The 19,292-nt window shown below is 58.3% G+C and overlaps 1 protein-coding gene across 1 annotated transcript; it reads left to right on the plus strand.

The window, feature by feature from the left end:
• The first annotated feature begins 350 nt into the window (after positions 1-350).
• On the plus strand, positions 351-18,294 carry NKD2 (naked cuticle homolog 2). Its single transcript, XM_014452910.2, has 9 exons — positions 351-429; positions 1,492-1,592; positions 13,923-13,983; positions 14,793-14,920; positions 15,336-15,431; positions 16,126-16,273; positions 16,613-16,697; positions 17,288-17,415; positions 17,610-18,294. Exons 1-9 carry the CDS (start codon positions 351-353, stop codon positions 18,215-18,217), a joined length of 1,434 nt encoding a protein of 477 aa, XP_014308396.2. The 3' UTR covers positions 18,218-18,294.
• The last annotated feature ends 998 nt before the right edge of the window (positions 18,295-19,292 follow it).

Consider the following 19,292-nt stretch of genomic DNA (forward strand, 5'->3'; position numbering starts at 1 on the left):
TGTCCGGTTTGGAAGGAAAGGCCCGTGTTGTCCCCGGAAGTTCTCAGGGCAGCCCCTGAGGCCCAAGGCAGCCTGTAGGCAGGCCCAGCTGGTGCCCAGCGAGGACAGACCCCAGGGCTCACCCACTGCAGTTGTGTCCCTTTTACTTGTGAGGAGACCTGGGGGGAGTGTGGAGGGTCTGCTCTCCGCCTCACATGGTCCCCGGTGCCCACCTGGAAGGTGCTTTTCTGATGACTCCACACATGCGGGGTGAGGAGCTGACACAGTGTCACAGCAGAAACCCACCTGGTGTGAGAAGGAAGGTGCCCCAGCCCTGCACAGGGAGAGGGGAGGCTGGCGGCTGGCCGAGTATGGGTTTCCTGGGGCGGCCGCACCAGCACCACCGACAGGAGTTGCTTAAGCGACAGGACTCTGGTCTCACCGTCTGGAGTCAGAAGTCTGAGATCAAGGTGGTTCCTCCTGGGCCTATAGACCGTCCCCTCCCCAGATCCTCATGTGCTCATCCCTCTGTGCGTCTTCCTCTTCATGGGATGTTCTTGTCAGGACATAGGCCATATTGGACCAGGCTCCACCCTAATATTACTAACAACATCTGCAATGACCCTAACCCCAAATAAGGTCACATCCACAGGCACCCAGGGCAGGACTTCTACATATGGGGGAGGGGGCACAATTCAGTCCCTAACAGACCACAGGGTTTCCTCAGCTCCCCCCTCCCCCACCTGTCCTCCCTGCACGTCCACCTGTGCTCTCCTCACTGCCTCTGCTGTGGCTGGGCTGCTGGCTATGATGATCGGAAGGAAGCAGTCGGTCCCAGCCGAGGGAGCCGGGGGACGCAGCCCACTCTCAGCCCGGGCCCCTGGGCACCTTTTCCTATCGTTTTACTTTCTGAACCGTGTCTTTTCACTGTACCTGACTCTGCATCCCCATCCTCAGCACCCTCTGTATTTCCTGAGCCCCCCAGGTACTTAGGACGGGAGATGCTCTTGTCTCTCCTGAGACGGTCTCTCCCCGTTGCTCACCCTGGTGTCAGAGGGCTTTCTCGGCTCTGCTGTCCTCTGACCTGGGACCTGTCATTTGGGAGAGCAGGACCAAGGGGTGTCTGGTCCTCAAGCAGTGAGGCTCCTACGGCCTCGTTCTCCAACCTGTCGCAGGCAGTGCCCCGGCACCAGGTGGCTGCCCGTGCCCCGGCTTTGCAGAGTCTCTGGGCATCGCTGCCTCCATGAGCGTCCCCTGCTGCTACCCGTAGGTCCCCCGGAAGGGCTCCAGGGGAGGTGGGTCTGGGGAGGGGAGCTGTGAGCCACATTTTCTGTTTCCTGTTTCCAGAGCCAATTCCTGTAACTCCTTCGGGTTGTTTTGGTTGGAAGAAGGAAGGGTGGATATTTTTCTGTGGTTCAACTATCCCCACTTTAACTCTTATAAGAAAGTGTTTCCCTGTTCTCATCTGGAGAAGAAAATGCGTTGAGCACTCATTTCCTTTCCCTGCAACAGACACCCAGAGCCTCTGTGAGGGCCGGGCCGGGGACGCTCACACAGGCCACACCACTACGCCCGCCTGGTGGGGTGGGCCTGCCTGCTGGACACAGCTCAAGGTGAGGCAGAGGCCGGCTTCACCCCTGCCCCACTCTCTTCTCAGGGATGGGCACCGCTCTCCTCAGTCCCCTCCTCCTCCTCTCTCTCCCTCTCTTCTTCCCCCTCTCCTCCCTCCCTTCCTCCTCCTTTTCTCCTCCTACTCCTCCACTCCCTTAGCCTCCTCCTCATCTCCTCCTCCTCCTGCTGCTCCTCCTCCTTCTCTGCCTCTCCTCTCTTCTGTCCAGAAGCTCCGCAGACCCTGATGATCTGGGGCGTGTGGCCATCCTCCTGGCCTGGAGGGACAGCTTCTCTCAGATCCTGCTCCCTGAGGAGGACGAGCACCCCCAGCCTGCGGGGTTACAGATGCCCACATGTGTGTCCTATACCCAAGAGGGCTGGCCCACGGCCCCGTAGGACCCCTGGATCCTCAGGAGAAGTCCGGGGCTGACTCCACCCAGGTCCCACCAGTGCTGTTTGGGTAGTTTTCCTGAAGGAAGCCAGCCACCTGGTCTTGTCATGTGGTCATTGACCTCTGATGTAGATCGTTCAGGAATTATAGGACTTTGACAACAAATCCATATAAGCACATGCTGGGAGGGCCTTAGGGTTAAATATGTTAAATAATTAAAAAAGTAGCCTGAAGCTACCCATGGTGGTTTCCTGGAGCTGCCGTGACCAAGTTTCACAAACTGGTGACACCAACAGACATGTATTCTCTCACGGTCCTGGAGGCCAGAAGTCTGAAATCACGCTGCTGGCAGGGCTGTGCTCTCCGAAGGCTCTGGAGGAGGTCCTTCCTGTCTCTTCCAACGTCTGGGACTCCAGGCGCCCCTGGGCTTCTGGCCGAATGGCTCCAGTCTCCGCCTCCGTTTTCACGCGGCCTCTCGCCTGCATCGGTGTCCTCTCCTCCTGCAAGGACACTTGTGGTCATTGGATCAGGGCTGCCCCTCAATCCAGCATAAGCTCATCTTAACTCATCACATCTGCAAATACTTTCAAATACAGTCACATTCTGAGGTTCCGGGTGAGCGGGCGTGGGTTCTGGGGGTGCTGTTCAGCCCAGTACATGACCCACGAAAACGTCGAGTCAGAATGCTCGCAATTTTCTGTTCTGTTTGGCACAAAAGGGACTTAGTAATGCTCTCAGCAAAGCTCTTCTGCCCAGGTGGGTGTGGTCTTCACGTTAATGTTGCCACCTGGAATCCTTATTTTGAGGCCACCCTTTCAGTGTCCACATTGAGCGACAATTGAACACTGTTCCATTTTTAGCATGTGTTGATTTAAGAATGTATCCAGATTTGAGCTCTATGCTCAGGAAAACTAGGTACTAAACCACGAATGCAGACAAACCTCTGGTGTACTGACCAGCTCGTTTTCAGCCACGCCGGAACTCGGCCGTGCTCTGCAGCTCACCATTCGGTCCCCATCTGGGTCAGCTCTGTTTCTCTTTGGTAGCCCGGCCTGGAAGGGAGGGTGCTGGCAGAGCGGGCCCGGCACTGTAGTCCAGCTCAGCCCCACATCTGGCCCCGTTAGACGCAGGATTGTGGATGTGGTTGTCTCTACATCTGGAACAACGTTTAATTAGCCTGGGGCCAGTTTAGGCTCGTTGACTTACCTAGCTTGAGAAGAAACACAGCAGGGGTCCACTGTAGACTGAGGCACCCCCCTTGACAGGGGCTACGGGTCACTCCATGTGTGCCGTGCCAGCACAGCCAGGATCGGTGAGCCTGAGAGGGGGCGGTGAAGGATTGAGAAAAGACAGACAAGAGAAGAAAGCTGGGTCTGGGTGGGACAGCCTTCTCTGATGGAGAGCTAGCGACAGCGCCACGGCCTGAAACCCAAGTCTTTATTTTATAGCCAGATTCCAGGAGGCAAAGTAAGGGCGTGGTTACAACGTTCTCGCGGGTTTCGAATCTACTCAATTACTTGCACCTGATCAAGCTTTGTTTACTTGCTGCAGCTCCCGCAGCCTGTATCACTCAGCCACGTGGGACCACAGGTTTGGACCATAAGGTCAAGCTTCCAACTACAGCCTTTGGCTATAATTGTGCTGGGACTTGCACGTGGCTCTGCCACGAGAGGATCGTGCCCTCTCATTAGTCCCAGGCTTGAACCTGTCCAAACGCTGTAGCCGCTCTCCACACCATGCACAGCAGTGTCCCCAAATGTTAAGGAGACTTTCCGCCTTGCAGTTGAGGTAGGAGGAAGCTGCCTGCATCCTGTGGGAATAAGGCAGGACACAACACAACTGGCCAGCCCCTCCATCGCAGCAAAGTGGCCCTTCATCCTCTGTCTGTCACACCCAGGTCCCATTCCTCAGGAAACCCGTCAACTTGGTCTCTCATAACTAGCCATTTCTACCTCCTCCCTTTCTGTGCCCCATTCCCATCATCCTCCCCTCTAACCAGACCTCAGCTTCTCCCCTCTACCTCTGCGAGCCAAGTGGGTGTTTGGAACATAAGGCTGGCCAATACCAGCACCTCCTCAGAGTGAAAGCCCAGGTGGCTGACACCCCTCACCCTGTGTCTTGACCCTGAACCTCTTCAGAGAGGGCCTACTCTGCTGGGGCCTGCTTGCTAGTCCTGCCCCAGGGCCTTTGCACATGCTGTCCCTCTGTCTAGATGCCTACCCCACACAGCTCTGCTTGCTGCCTCCTGTGCTCAGGTGTCTGCTTACATGTCCCTCTCCAAAGGCCTTTTAGGATTCCCACCTGGCACCTTCCATCACCTCCCCTCTCATTTCTCTTCATAGTGCTAGGCTGGTACCTGCAGACCGGGTGATCAGCTGCTCCCTAGAGACACTGAGGGGCCTTCGAAGGCTCAGTTCTGCCTAATTCGTCCAACTGGATGCCAGGCAAAGCTGCCACAATGCCTGGAGCTTGGGGTCACTCTCCTTAAATAGGAGGGACAGCCATTGTTTAATTCCTACACAAGGTGAAAGCAATCCCGCCCACAAACTGGATGTCTCAACAGCGTAACAGTCACCCATTTGGGTGGAGTACACCATGCAGTCCTGGAAACAAAACAGCAAAACGCAGTGTTGGCTTTGGTCAGGGCCGCCTCTCGGGGAGCTGCCAGCCTTACTGGGCTGACTGCCTCTTGGGGCTGAGCGCCTCTTGGGGCGCCTCTCTGGGCTGAGTGCCTCCCTGGGCCAAGCACCTCTCTGGGGCTGACCATTTCTCTGGGCTGAGCACCTCTTAGGGCTGACCATCTCTGGGCTGAGCACCTCTCTGGGATGACCATCTCTCGGGGCTGAGCGCCTCACTGGGCTGAGCGCCTCTCTGGGCTGACCACCTCTCTGAGATGACCATCTCTCTGGACTGACCGCCTCTCTGGGGCTGACCATCTCTTGGGGATGACTATCTCTCTGGGCTGACCGCCTCTCTGGGCTGAGCGCCTCGCTGGGATGCCTCTCCATTGAGAAGCCTGAGCGTAAAGGTCTCGGGGCCTTGCAGGGACACCATCTGCCTCACCCTGAACTACACCCACTGCGGCCTGTGAGCTCCTCACCCGCTTCATGTTGATGGATACGTGGCAGGCACCCTGGCAGCCTTTTTCGTGCCAGACGAAACAAATTGGGTCTGTTCGGTGCTGTTCCTTGCGCCAGCTGGAATTTTGCTCACCATGAGGGCCAGCCCAAGGGGAAGGACTTCCTTTTGTTCTGCAATGTCGCCCAAGGAAATTGTAACAAGTTTGAGCTCTGAAATCAGAGAAGCAAGCAAGAAACAAAAACAAAACCCAAAACAACAACAATAACAAAACCTGGCATTTTTTTAAAATATATTTTTATTTCAGAGAGAAAGGGAGAGGGAGAGAGAGATAGAAACATCAATGATGACAGAGAATCATTGATCAGCTGCCTCCTGTACGCCCCCACTGGGGATCAAGCCTGCAACCTGAGCATGTGCCGTTGGCCGGAATTGAACCTGGGACCCTTCAGTCCACAGGCCAACGCTCTATCCACTGAGCAAAACTGGCTCGGGCAAAACCTGGCATATTTTAATATAAGAATTCAAACTGGAGACTATTTTAACACACTCCTGGAAGTGCCTGGAAGGGTTGGCTTGGGAGCGCTGCTGTGCAGAGCCCTCGTGGGCCAGGGCTGTGGCTCATTACAGTGGGAACCCCTCTGCCGTCAGCGCTGGCTAACATGAGGCTGCGGCCGTGGTCCTGGGCTGTCAGTTGGCAGTGGCAGGACCCTCCCGGGCTGTGTCCTGCCTGTAGCCCTGTATGTCTCAGGTCTCAAGTGGACAACCCTCCAAGACGCAGCCTCTTGCGCTCAGGAGCAAGAGAGGCCCAGGTTTGTCTTCTGAAATAAAAAAAGAAACGTACCTGATCCTAGGCTCAGAAGGACCTCCCTGCAGGTGGTGCACCAATCCCGGTGGCCTTTGGCTCATCCTTCCCTCTTGTCCGGGGACCTGGATGGTCCAACACGCCATGGTCGGCGTCCAGGCCTCTCGGCATCTTCCCCCACCTCCCATTGCATCCCCTGCAGCTCCAGGCGTACCTGGCATCCCTGGGGTGACACCCACAGACCTTCACTTGTTAACTCAGGAGTGTGATGCGTTCACAGCACTTGGTGCAATTACTGGTTACCCCTTACAACAGTCATTTCCCCTTCCACAGAGAGGAAACCAAGGCACAGTGGGGTGAGGAGATTTGCCCAAGGCACACTGCTTGGAGTCGTGCAGCTGGAACCCCAACCCAGGCAGCCCCCCAGGCCTGTGCTCTGACCAGCAGGCTCCCTTGCCTGTGGCAGGCACTGTGCAGCTCACAGGTTGTGGGGGACCCAGGCAGCAAGTGTCAGAACACAGGCCTCTGGTGCCCAGAGCACTAAAGCAAGGGTGCATGAGAAGCTGGGGGGTGGAGGCTTCAGCAGTGACGTGGCATTGACGAAAGCTCTGACAGAGTGGGCGAGGCCATCCCTGCATCTCCAGGTTCGGTCCGGGGTGGGGGCGCGGGTAAGACAGGGAGGAGAAGGGTGGTGACAGTAACCCCGGCCTACACTCCATCGCCACCTCCCAGAAGCGGCTATACTAAACGCCAGCATGGTTGCCTCCCAGACTTGTCTGCAGCTCTGGGAAGCTGGACACTTTGTCTGTGACAGTGTCGCCTGCTAGGAGAAGGGCCAGACGGCCCTTGGGCCCCACACCCACCGGGTCAGCATTCTCGGGCTTCCCAGACCCCGCCTTCCCAGCTGTGATAAAAGGGCTGGAGCCGAGAAGGGGGGCCGCCATTGCTTTGTTTAAAGTGGTTTAGGTTTTCTTTTCAAACAAAACTGTCTTTAGCCCTTGGAGCAGTGGTTCTCAACCTTCCTAATGCCGTGACCCTTTAATACAGTTCCTCATGTTGTGGTGACCCCCAATTTCATTGTTACAAATTGAACATAATTAAAGTATAGTGATTAATCACAAAAACAATACTTAATTATATGTGTTTTCCGATGGTCTTAGGCGACCCCTGTGAAAGGGTCGTTTGACCCCCAAAGGGGTCGTGACCCACAGGTTGAGAACCGCTGCCTTGGAGAATGTGGTGCTATGGCTGTTCGGTGAGGTTCCTCCAGAGGCCTGAGGTGTATTTTAAGCAGAGACCAACCCTGCTTTCTTCAGGAAGCTCGGGGAGGGGTTGGGGTGATGAGTCAACCACATCTGTGGTCCGTGTGTGGAGGTGGTGACTCTGGCCCCCATGTCCCTAAGGAGAGGCTGCAGCCTGGCAGCCACCAGCAGAAAGGCCCCCGGCTAGACCGTGGTAACAGTCCTACGCTTCCTGCCTGTGGTCAGGAGGACCTGCACCAGCCTGGCTCAGGCTCGGGCCCTCCGTTGGGATGTCCAGTGCCACCCAGTGTCCTATTGGAGCGGCTAAGGGAGCGCAGGGTGGCACCGGCCTTCTGGCTGCGCTGAAGAGGAGCTGCCCAGAAGGTGCTGGGCCTAGTGTTCAGGGAGCCCTGTCCTTGGTTCCCCTTCTTTTGGGCTTGTCATGGACAGAACACCGCCCAGATGGAGAAGGAATGTACTCGTCCTCTGTTGCAAGGACAGAGTTCCTGCTCTCAGGTTTTTCAGGGTCAGCAGGCAGGGCCAGTGGATGTTGACCACATCAGTCATGGCTTGTCTGGGGGGCTCAGAGCCCCGACAGGCAAGGATTGGGTCAAAGCCTTGCTGCCCGAGTGGCTAGACAATGGGTCCTTGGCTGGCCGGCCAGCTCCACCATCACGGTGCCAGACGGTCTTCATCCCGAGAACCCTGCGCAGGGGTCTTTCCTGCTCTGTGGTTTGAGAACAACCTCAGAAGGACTGCACGGGGCGGGGAGGGGGGGGCAGAGGGGGTGTTCCTGCACTTGGGCTTGTGCCCCTCTCCCCCCCCCCCACCCCCTCATTTTCCAAACCACACAGACCCTGGGCCTGGCTTCAGGACAAGATTGTCGCTTAACACACGTGTGTGCAGGTTTCCTCCAAACACTTCATCTTTCACTTGTGGGGTCTCAACTAAATTCCTCTAAGGCGGGCTTTGGGTTGGTGGTTGTAAAAGTAGCTTAGGTTTTGTCTCTGCTCCTTTAAGATCCCACGGCCGCCGCTGCCAGATACCAGAGCTGAGGGAGGGCTGCGCCTCCGGCCTGGGCCTCCCGCCTTTGATCTCGGGAGCCTCGGCCAACAACAACAGAGCTGGGCTGAGGTTATTACGTCGTCTCCGTGTGCAGGGTGTGTTTCCACATGACACCACAGAGGTGCTTTCTGCAGGAGAAAACACACTCATTGCTTTTCTCCGAGCCGCTCAGCCCGGGGTCCCAGCGCTGTCATCAGAGAGCAGCCCTTCCACACTCCAGTCTGTTCCTCTCTGCAAAGGGCATGGACGTGCGCGGGTCGTAACGCACGGCCCCTTCTGACTTACAGGCTTTAAATATGCATTGTTCCCTCTCAGCTTGGAAATGAGCTTCCTTCGAAATAGGAAGCACGAGGCTTTAATACGAATGAAAGAAAATGAACCGTCCGGCGGGCTTTCCCATGGAAGCATCCAGGTTGGGGGAAGACCAGTTCTGCCTCTGAAACGCGGGGGCATGGCCCTCGCCTGAATGGGGGTGGCTGAGGGTGCGGAGGGGTCAGGCGTTGGGAGCCGCGGGTCCTGCTTTCATTGTGTGTGTGTTGTGACCTGCAGCCAGTGTGCTCAGGGGACAGCAGCTGCGTTTGGAAGATCGATCACCCTGGACTTTCCTTTCTCTGTGAAACTCGGAATCGTTAGCTCTGAAGACAAAAACAGTAGCAGCACAACCGGGAGGAGAAAGTGAGGTTTGCTGCGTGCCTGCAAAGTGACTATAACATTTAGTGTTGAACAGAAAGCAACATTCCGGGTGCTGAGGATGGAAACCCTGAGGGTGGGGGCATATGTTATGGTCACTTCTCAGTGATCGAGGGTGAAAATGCTGCGTGTGTGTCGTGCATTCGTACTGTGTCTATATGGTGTGTATTACACACGTTGGTACATGTATGTATTCATAGACTAGATGCACACACTCGTGTATATGCTCACATACATTTAGTGTCTGTGCTGAAACGTGTCATCCCCGCCTGGGGAAGCCTGCTCACCCTCCGCCGCCCCGGACCCAGTGGAGACTCTGGGAGGACGTGGGTTCAGGTCCCTGTGACAAGCCTGGGGTTTGGGGTCAGGGGCTGTAACTGCTTCTCCTCCGAATCATGTGGGTTAATGAAGGGAACATGCGTCACCTCCAAGTGTGGGAGAAAGAGAATCCCGGCCACCACGTTGTTAAACCCAGCTCCTCGCTGGCCCTCTGCCGATGACGATGTGGCCCCTGCCTGTGTTTATGGGGCATCGCTCCTGCGGCAGGTGGCCTGGGTCCTCCTCTGGTCACCTCTTCATACCGACACGCTGCGGGCCAGCCATGGGCGGGATTCCTGGCAGAGTGTGTCGTCGGGGGACACTCCTGTCCCCAGTGTGTCATCAGTGGGTGCGCTCTCAGTCTCCTTACCACAGGCGTGGCCGTCATCGCCAGCAAGGTCCACATGGGGGGGCCTGGGGAACCGTTCCCTCCAGGGTCAGGGTGGTTTGGGGTGGATGAGTGCCAACAAATAAGTCTCCCCAGGCCAGGGTAAGCAGGGTGTGAAATACATTTCGTGTCTTCTTAAAATGAGCAGAATTGTGAGAGGCTGGGACGGGGATAAGAAGAAGCCAGAGCTCATACAGGGTGTAAGTTTCCACTCTCATGTGAAGAGACACATATGTTTATTTTAGGAGACCCTTTGATCCCAAATGACTGGGTTTCCACATGCAAATTCCAAATTTGGTTATTACAAAGTCTGATTAAATCGTCCTAACCCAGAAGTACCGATGGGCAAAACCTAGGAACGCCCCTGCCGGATCTTGAAGCTCTGTTTTAAGTTTGAAAAGAAAGAAACGAAAACCATCTGCAGCTCGTTGGGAAGCCTGTTTGCAGGGCCCCCTGCCCGTGAACGCTCGGTTTCATCATCCCTGATCTTTCGCTTTAGAATCAGAAGTTCAGAATAGCAGTTGCAGCAGCCCCCTGAGCGGGCCCGGCGCGGGCCCCAGCCGCACATGTGTCGGAATTATTAAGCCCATAAAACTACATTGTCACATCTGAAACCGGTTAGCCGCTGAAACCGAGACTTCCACTTCAAAGCTGCCGTGGTGTTTCCAGACAGACGCTGGCGGATCACCTTGAAGTCAAATTCCATCCCCTGGCAACCAGCAGAAAGCGGCCTCTGCCCCCTCACCGGGCCTTTCTTACAAAAGGCGAGCTCTGAACGTAGCCGGACTCCGAGCCACTCGGGGCAGATGGGCTCCCACACAGCCCTCGGCCTGCTGGCGGCCGGAACCCCGCCCGGAATGCCTGGCCCTGGCGAGGGGGGGCTTTCATTTAAACAGCCTTGGGAGCAGCTGCTCCCCTCCCCCTTCCAGATCACCCTGCAACCTGGAGTGTAGGCCCTGGGATCCCAAACGGTCACCCAGCACGTAAGGCCCTCCTGTCCTGAGGGACCCACCGCGTCACCGTCACCAAGCGGGCATCCCGTGACTGTCCTCCTAGGAACAGTGAGTTCTGGGAAAATGCCGCCAACAGTCCTGCTCAGTTTGCCTCCTCCCCGTCACCCCTAGAGGAGCCCCTCCTCCAAAGGAGCCACTCTCTGCCTCCATCTTTCTCTCTGCCCCCCCCCGCCCCCCCCGCCAAACCCCGCACACTCGCCACTACCTCTTTCTCACCTGCTTGGACTCTGGTCTGCACAAAGCCCCCTCCTGCATCCCCGCTGCACCTGGGGGAGGAGACACAGGACTTTGGAACACGCCCAGAGCTCTGAGGAGCAGCCCTGACCTCAGATTCAGGAGGGCAGTGCTGCCAGAAGCCCAGATGTGCTGGGGCTTTCGGTCGTGGGCCATCAGGGGCTGTGAGCTCCACTGAGTGGGTCACCTGAGGCTGTTTTAATGGAAAAGAGGGGCTTCGGAGCAGCCCCTGTGTGTGTCTGGAGGAGGGGTGGTTACCCAGGTGCCAGCCTCACTCTCCTGACGGTCACGCTGGATTCTCATCACCAATACCCTGGGCCCTTTCACAGAAAGGGGACCTGCTCCCGGGGCTCCGCACACAGCTGGTTTTCTGGACAGAGTAAACATTCGCCCCTGGGGAACACCACATTCTCAGGAATGCAAGCCGAGAGACCCCTTGGAGTCTGCAAGAAATCCACTTGGAGAAGCAAACGCGTTTCCCCCGGCGTGTGTGCATCCCATTGCTCGCTCAGAGCAGGAACTGTGTGTTCCCTGCCCTCAGCCTTGTTCCCGGCCGGTTTAGGTGAGAGGAGGAACTCGAGTCAGAAGCTCCGGTGTCAGGGCTGTGGCGTCACCTCATGTGTCCTCCCAGCACACCTCTCCCTGTTGGGGTGCAGGTCCCACAGTGGGGGGTGAGGACGCGCCTGGCACACGTGGGCAGCTGGAGAGCCCCACTCCCTCCTCCGGATCCCTTCCTTGTTTCATGGAAAGGAAACTGAGGCCCAAGTGATTAAGTGGCGGATTCAGGATTGTCAGCCAATAGCAACAGGTCGGAGACCAGGCCCAGCTTCGGGCGGTGGGGCCAACACTGGCCCCAAAGACCCCAGCCTCCTCGGAAGAGGGTCTCTGCCAATGTGATCTTCATCCTGTTGGGGCCCTAACTGCCTGCACCTGTATCTTTGTAAGAGGGAGGCAGTGGGAGACTCGACACAGAAGAGGCACAGAGAGAGGCATGTGACCACGGAGAAATTGTAGAGATGCGTCCACAAGCCCAGGAACACCTGGGCCACCAGGAGCTGGAAGAGACAGGGAGGATCCCATCTTCCCCCATCCCCCCAGCCTCCTGAGAGCCCCTGCAGGGTGAGAGGGGTAGGGACCAGACCCCACAGCAAAGGTCACAGCCACCCAACATTGACATGCAGAAGGAAGACCTGGGGTTCCTAAAGCGTTAGGGCATGTGGGGCTGAGATCCTGTCCCCAGTGGCCAGCAGATGCTGGAGAATGAGTGGACAGTGTACCAGGGCGCTGGGGATGGGAGCAGGAAGGAGAGGATACCCGGGGGGATCAGCAGGTCAGTAGTGCTGGATGGGCAGTGCGCCGGAGGCCTGCTGGCTGGGTAAGGGAGACAGGGATGGGGATGGGGGGTTCAGGAACAGAGCTCCGGGGATGGGGGGGTCGGGGGGGGAGGTGCAGGAACAGAGCTCCGTCAGCCAGGGGAGCAAGGAGGATGGTGCTGACACCCTCTATGGAAACCCGGCCTGGCAGAAGGGGGGCCAGATTGGGATGAGAAGGGGAGTTAGGGACTTTTATGGGCATGAGGCTGGGACTCCTTTGGGGGTGGCAAAGGGAGTGAGAGCAGAAATTTATGCTTTAGAAGGGGGGTCCCCACCACAGGGTGCTCAGATCAGGGAAGGCAGGTGGGGGCATCCCAGGAAGGGGTAGGGCTGGCCCCGCCCTGGACAGGGTGATGTGGGTGGTGGGCACTTGCTGGACTTTAGGAGATGGGGTATCTGCCTGTGCCCTGTCTCACTTGAGGGTCCCAATTATCTGGGATTCAGCTGCCAACGAGGTCACCCCCGGGGGGAGGGGCTGCACATCTGGCCAGCATCCCTGTGGTAGGTTTACCCGTGGCAATTAAAGCTTTTGGCCCTTCTGTTTAGCCAAAGCAGCACAGATTAAAGGGCACTTTTATGTAACCAGGATGAATTTGAAACCACCAGTCATAGGGACAAGAATGGTTACTTTTCTCCCAAATGTTTTTATCCCCATATTTGAGCCTATCTCAGAGGTAGTTGCTGATTTAGCTCATAGATAAACACTGTAGATTCTAGTGTTGGGATATATGTGGATGAACACTTTTTCAAAAGGCACTTTAGGGCACTCGTCACAGGCTGGCTGCTGTATCCGGGCTTCCTTGTTGTGTCGTTATTGTAGCAGTGGGAGTGCTCAGGGGTCGCTCCCACCGCCCTCTCGCTCCCTGGCTGCACGCCCCACGGGAGTTGTGCCACTGGCTCCTCTGGGTTCCAACACTCCTGGATGCTGGTCTGGGGGCTTTGTCCGTCCTTCCTTCCTTCCTTCCTTCCTTCCTTCCTTCCTTCCTTCCTTCGTTAGATTTTCTTTTTTCTTAAGTATTTTTATTGATTTCAGAGAGGAAAGGAAAGGGAGAGAGATAGAAATCCTATATAATAAAGCGGTAATATGCAAATTGACCCTCACTCCATCATGCCATCACAAGATGGTGGTGCGCACAGTGGGGGCAGGGGAGTGGGGGCAGGGCTGGTGCTGCTCCATGTAGCTTCTGCCGGGGTTTCTGGGTGTGCACTGCAGAGGCGGGGCCCGGTGGCCACTCCGCGTGGCCCGGAGGCGGGGCATCGGGGCGGCACTCCAGGACTCGGGGCCATCCCGCGGCGCACCAGCCACATGAGGCGGGACTCCGGGACTCAGGGTGGTCCCATGGTGCAGGGGGGCGGGTGGGGGAGGGGTCCCGGTCTCACACGATTTCGAGCGATGGGTCACTAGTATTAACGATGAAAGAGATTCATTGATTGGCTGCCTCCTGCATGCCCCCCCACTGGGGATCAAGCCTGAAACTTGGGCATGTGCCCTGACTGGGAATCAAACCGTGACCTCCTGGTTCATAAGTTGACACTCACCCACTGAGCCACGCCTGCTGAGCCTGGAGATGGTTCTAATGGAACCAATGACACCGTGGGATGCGTGTGTTTTACTTAAAAATCTGAGGCTTCGTGGGTGTGCCCAGATTGGTTCCTCTGCAGTGACACCCCAGGAGGCTGGTATCTATGACCTGCCCGTGGGCCACGTGGTCACACACGCCCTGTTCTCCCTGCAGGAGCTTCACAATGGGGACCCCAAGGAGGGACCTTTCCGGGAGGACCAGTGTCCTCTAGAGGGTAAGTCCTGCTCCCCAAGCCCCACAGACTCTACCCTGTACCCCAGGCATATACCTGAAACCTGCCCCCAGGACACCTGGACAAGCTGAGGCCCTGATGACATAGGCACGCCCACTCCATGCTCCTTAACTTCCCCACCAAACCCAGACCAACACAGGCAGCCTCCTCCCCACCTTGATCTCCAAAGCCACTGCTGGCTGGGTGGGCAGATCCAGGAAGACACACCTGGCTATGGCTATGCCAGGCCAGGCCTGAGGGCACACCTGACCATGGTTATCCCAGGTGAGGGCTGAGGGCACACCTGACCATGGTTATCCCAGGTGAGGGCTGAGGGCACACCTGACCATGGTTATCCCAGGTGAGGGCTGAGGGCACACCTGACCATGGTTATCCCAGGTGAGGGCTGAGGGCACACCTGACCATGGTTATCCCAGGTGAGGGCTGAGGGCACACCTGACCATGGTTATCCCAGGTGAGGGCTGAGGGCACACCTGACCATGGCTATCCCAGGCAGGGCACACCTGGCTATGGCTAAGCCAGGCAGGACTGAGGGCACACCTGACCATGGCTAACCCAGGTGAGAGCTGAGGGCACACCTGACCATGGTTATCCCAGGTGAGGGCTGCCCTGCCCTCTGCACAGATCTGATGCTTCCTTGTTCTGGAAGGCTGGGCTCTCAGCTCAGGCCCATCTGGGAAGGAGCACAGGCTCCCAGCCGCACCTCCCGGCATCCCCGCTGCTCTGAGTCACCTACCTGGGCGGGATGGGGGTGGCGGATGGCTCTCCCTCACACCTTCTTCTACCTCCAGTGGCACTGCCCCCTGAGAAGGCTGAGGGTCGAGAGGGTACCGGACAGCTCTTCAGTACAGAAGATGTTGAAAGAGCAGCAAACCGCGAAGGTCTGCGAGGCCTGGGCAAGAAGCGCCTGAACATCGACGTAGGTCTTTGCTCTGCCTCAAGGTGCAAAAGGGCCAGCGCTGGGCTAGGCGCACATGGACCCTAAAACAGGGCCTTGCCCGGGCAGTTTGCCTGAGGTTCAGCCGGTTGGAGGAGTTACAGCAAACTTGCATATGCTTCCGACATCCGCCAGCTCTGGGAAGGGGTGGGGCTGGGCAAGGAAGGTGTGGCCACAAATCCAGCTGAAACTGGCCAATGTGGCACCAAATAACCCGGGGGACTTCCCGGTGTGGCGCCAGCACCCCGGGATGCCACAGAGGTCCACCATTGGCCTTCCAAGGCAGGGGCTCCTGGGAGCAGTGGAAGGACACCTGCTTTCCTGAGAGGCGGGGGAGGCTCGGGGTCCCAGCGTGGGGTGACAACCCCACCCGCTCCCGACCCCTTGTGCCCTGCAGGCGCTCCAGTGTGACGTCTCGGTGGAGGAGGACAACCGCCAGGAGTGGACCTTCACGCTCTACGGCTTCGACAACAGTGGGAAGGCCACCAGGGAGGTGATGCACTTGTGTCTTCAAAAGATGGTCCCCCGGGCAGGGAGCTGGCAGCAGACAGATGCCAGGGCCCTGGTCTTGGTGATGAGGAGACAGGCCGAGCCCTCTAGGGTGGGAGGAGAGGCCGGACCTTCCCCGGGCGTGGGGGCCGCGGTGACCCAGGCAGCCGCTGGAGCCTAGGGAGCCTCGTGGCCCAGGCTGTTGGCACAGTTTCCTGCAGAGCCTGTGTCTGGATCCCCCTGAGGCTCAGGGGGGCCAGCAGCTCCTGGGCAAGGTGGCAAGGGTCCCGGGATGCCCTCGGCGCTCACCTCTGCTGGCTGTGTGTCCAGGATGGGCAAAGAGCCCCTGGGAAGGAAGCAGACACACAGGACGACAGAAATAAGTGTCTTTGGGTTAAAGAGCAAAACTTAGGTAGTTATCTGACTGCTAAGTCCTTTGAACATATAGATTCAGAACATAGTGAAATTTAAAAGGTCCAAGAGATGTGATTTCAACAATAGCAGGGCTACTTACCCCAGAGGTTTGGGGCCGCCACATGGGGCTAAAGCTGGGGTGAGAAAGGCTGCTCGGTAAGTTGTCCTGTCTGAGGCAGGGGCGTATGGGATGCAGGTGACTCAGGCAGGCAGCCTGGAGGCGGTGGCGTGGGCAGTTCCCCAGCCCCGTCTGCCTGTGTCAGTGACGTCGGTGCCATCCTCAGGACATGTCCAGCCTGATGCACACCATCTACGAGGTCGTCGACGCCTCCGTCAACCACTCCTCCGGCAGCAGTAAGACCCTCCGAGTGAAGCTGACCGTCAGCCCCGAGCCCTCCAGCAAAAGGAGGGAGGGTCTCCCCGCCAGCCAGGGTGAGGGGCTGGGCCCCTGCTCCGATACCCTGAAGACCCGGCTTTAACTGGCAGCCCACCCCCCCCCCCTGCAGACCCTCCACCTGGCCCTTACCCCCAGTCTGCATTTCCCCACAGCCTTTACCTCCCACACACCAGGTCAGGGGAGTCATAATTGTGTCTACTGTTCAGCGCCCCATTCCCCCTCCTTTCCCCACCGGGGCAAACTCTCTGGTTTCCTGGACATGGAAAGCAGGGCCTAGCACCTGGCAGGGGCTCAGGAGTGTTTGCTCAGTAAATGGATGAAGGAGTGAACGAATGAAGGAGTGAACGAATGAATGAGTGACTTCACTCTTTCAGACCGGGAACCCACTCGCTGCAGGACGGAGGGCGAGGTCTTCGAGGACCCCAGGGTGGCTGACAGGAGGCTGTCTGCTCACATCAGGTGAGGGGCTGGGGGCTGGCTCCACGCTCCAGGTGTACCCTCCTCACGGGGAGCAGCCCGCCCACACCCCTGCTTCCTGCATCCTCAGGGGCTGCCCCCTCAGGGCAGACTGACCTGGGTGTGGGGGAGCACTGGGTACAGCCCCCGTTGGGGTGAGGGTGCTGTCTTGTGGCCCGGTACTCGGGCTGGAGCTGAGCACACCCAGTGTCTGTCCGAGGGCTGGGTGAGGCTTGAAGGGCAGGTCAGCCAAGGGCCCTCAGTCCGGCCACTCGGACACACTGATTCCACTCACCAGCTGTGGTGGTGACCGGGCCAGTGGAGGTCTCAGAGCAGTGACCCAGTCTCTGCCTCGGGGACCAGGAGACGGGAGCTCCTGCAGGTTCCCTAAGGCAGTCGGCAGCAGTGATCCTGGGGTCTTGGTGGGTGCTGTCCTGGACACCCATCCTTCCTGATGCTTCTCTCTGGGCGGTGGGTGCTGGTCAGAGGCCACTGCTCGGGACCATCCCCTTCAGTGCCCCCTTCATCTCCTAGGAAGGTCTGCTCTGGCCTTGTGTGAAGGTCAGGCCCCTTCTGCCCTGTGCCCCACACAGGAGGCCCAATGCTGACCCCCACCCCTGCCCCGTGAGGGGGCTGTACTGCGTGGATGAGAACACTGAGCGGAGAAACCACTACCTGGACCTGGCCGGAATAGAGAACTACACGTCCAAATTCGGACCTGGTAGGTACTGGGTGGGACCTGGGTAAGAGGTCTCCTTTAGCAGCATGAGCCCTGGCCTGGAGGTCCTAGGGCTCCTGCCACAACTCTGCTGCAGTATTGCGTCCAGGCGTGTACGTGGGGGTGGGGGGTACCTGGTCCAAGGTGAGGTGTCAGGCCCCGCAGAGGGTCTCATGGTCTGTGTCCCATGTGTGCAGGGTCCCCGCCAGCACAGGCCAAGCAGGAGCACCAGGGCAAGGCCTCACACCCCCCGAGCAGGTCTCGCTCCCAGGAGTCAGATGCACACACTGTGCACAACCGCAGGTCCCAGGTGCTGGCTGACCATGTCCTGCTGGCCGGCGACCCCACTGCCCGGGCCCTGGACGTGCAGCCCCGGCTGAAGGGACAGGAAAAGCAGTTCCTCAAGTCCCCCAAGGGCGCGGGCAGGCCACCTGGGGTGCCCAGTGGGGGCGTGCCCATTGGGGGCATGCCAGGTGGGGGCAAGCCCGGGAGGGCTTTCAGCTACCACCCACCGGCTGCCTTGCCCCCGGCCCCCCAGGACGGTCACCACCTCCCACAGCCCCCACCACAGCCCCCGCCGCAGCCCTACGGCCACAAGCGGTACCGGCAGAAGGGCAGGGAGGGCCACTCTCCCCTCAAGGCCACGCTGGGCCAGCCTGCGGTGATGGAGCACGAGGTGGTGCGGGACCTGCCGCCCATGCTGGTGGGGGAGGGCTACTCGGTGCCCGTGGTCCAGCGCCACGAGCACCACCACCACCACGAACACCACCACCACCACCATTACCACCACCACCACCCGTCCTAGCGTGCACGCCCGCCCGGCGCCCCCGGCCAGGAGCCCGGCTGCAGGTCTCCCGTGGCAGCTGCGGTGGCACCCGTGGACACTCGTGGAGCGGGCCCTTCGCGCTTCCTCCGCTCGCCTTTCCTCCGTTCTCCTGACGGATGTCGCGTTGGGATGAGCACGTGTGATGCCACTGACGTTCCCCAGTTATGAAGTGATTCTGTGTAACCCATAAAACCATATGTACGCATAGAAAAGTACACCGTATCTTTCCTTTGTGACCCCAAAATGAGCCCTCGTGGCGCAGAAGGGACTCTGCTCGGCTGACGCCCGTGTTTGTCTCATGGTGCCTCGTGCGCTGGGGGCCTGGGACCGAGACGTGCAGGGTGGGGGGCCTTGCTGTCCCGTAGCCGGGAGTGCACGTAGTGCTGCAGCCCTCGTGTAATTATTCGTTCTGAAGCCCAAAGGAGGTGGTTTGGGGAGCAGTGGTTCCTCCGCTGCGTGTGCGGTGGGGAGTTCTGCCTCACCACACGGAGCACAGATCATACAGAAGACTGGCGGCCACAAGGCGGGTGCAAGGCGCTCCTCACAGTGGTCACGAAATTCTGGAGGTGAGGCCATGAGAGCAAAGAGGAGGTCCAGGTGGGGCTGGCACCAGCATCTTTCAGTGGACAGCACGGCCGGGGCAGGTGGAAGGTTCCACCTAAAACACCCGCACAGGTAGGAGGCAGGACGCTTGTTCTCTGGGCTCACGTAAACCATCATAGTGCTCATCAAGCTTCCACGATGCCCACCTGTGGGAAAATGTGGCGCTCCTTCTGGGAGGGTGAGGGAAAGGGGCAGTGACGTGTCCGAGGGTCGTGGAGCCTTGGCTGGCAGCGTCCCCCTGTGGCAGGACACTGCTGCCCCTTCTTCCATCTGAGACGAGCAAGTGACTTTCTGGTACTTTGAGAGTCTGTGCAGGTGATTTTGCATTCTCCTTCGTGGAACTGTGTCTAAGAATCAAGCTAATTGGTGATTGACTTGTAATTGAGTTCCCTCCCCCCTCGGGCATAATAAAAATATGTGCATTTTGTAATATGTCATTCCCTGTTTCAAA

The sequence above is a fragment of the Myotis lucifugus genome, unplaced genomic scaffold (genome assembly GCF_000147115.1).
Source record: "Myotis lucifugus unplaced genomic scaffold, Myoluc2.0 scaffold_0, whole genome shotgun sequence".
NCBI lineage: Eukaryota > Metazoa > Chordata > Mammalia > Chiroptera > Vespertilionidae > Myotis > Myotis lucifugus.

Bases quoted from the DNA above. Each gene is read 5' to 3' on its own strand.
- NKD2 (XM_014452910.2), top strand. From the start codon at position 351: ATGGGTTTCCTGGGGCGGCCGCACCAGCACCACCGACAGGAGTTGCTT. The intron at 13,984-14,792 runs GTAAGTCCTGCT...TTCTACCTCCAG, and splicing joins GGACCAGTGTCCTCTAGAGG to TGGCACTGCCCCCTGAGAAG. The intron at 17,416-17,609 runs GTAGGTACTGGG...CCATGTGTGCAG, and splicing joins CACGTCCAAATTCGGACCTG to GGTCCCCGCCAGCACAGGCC.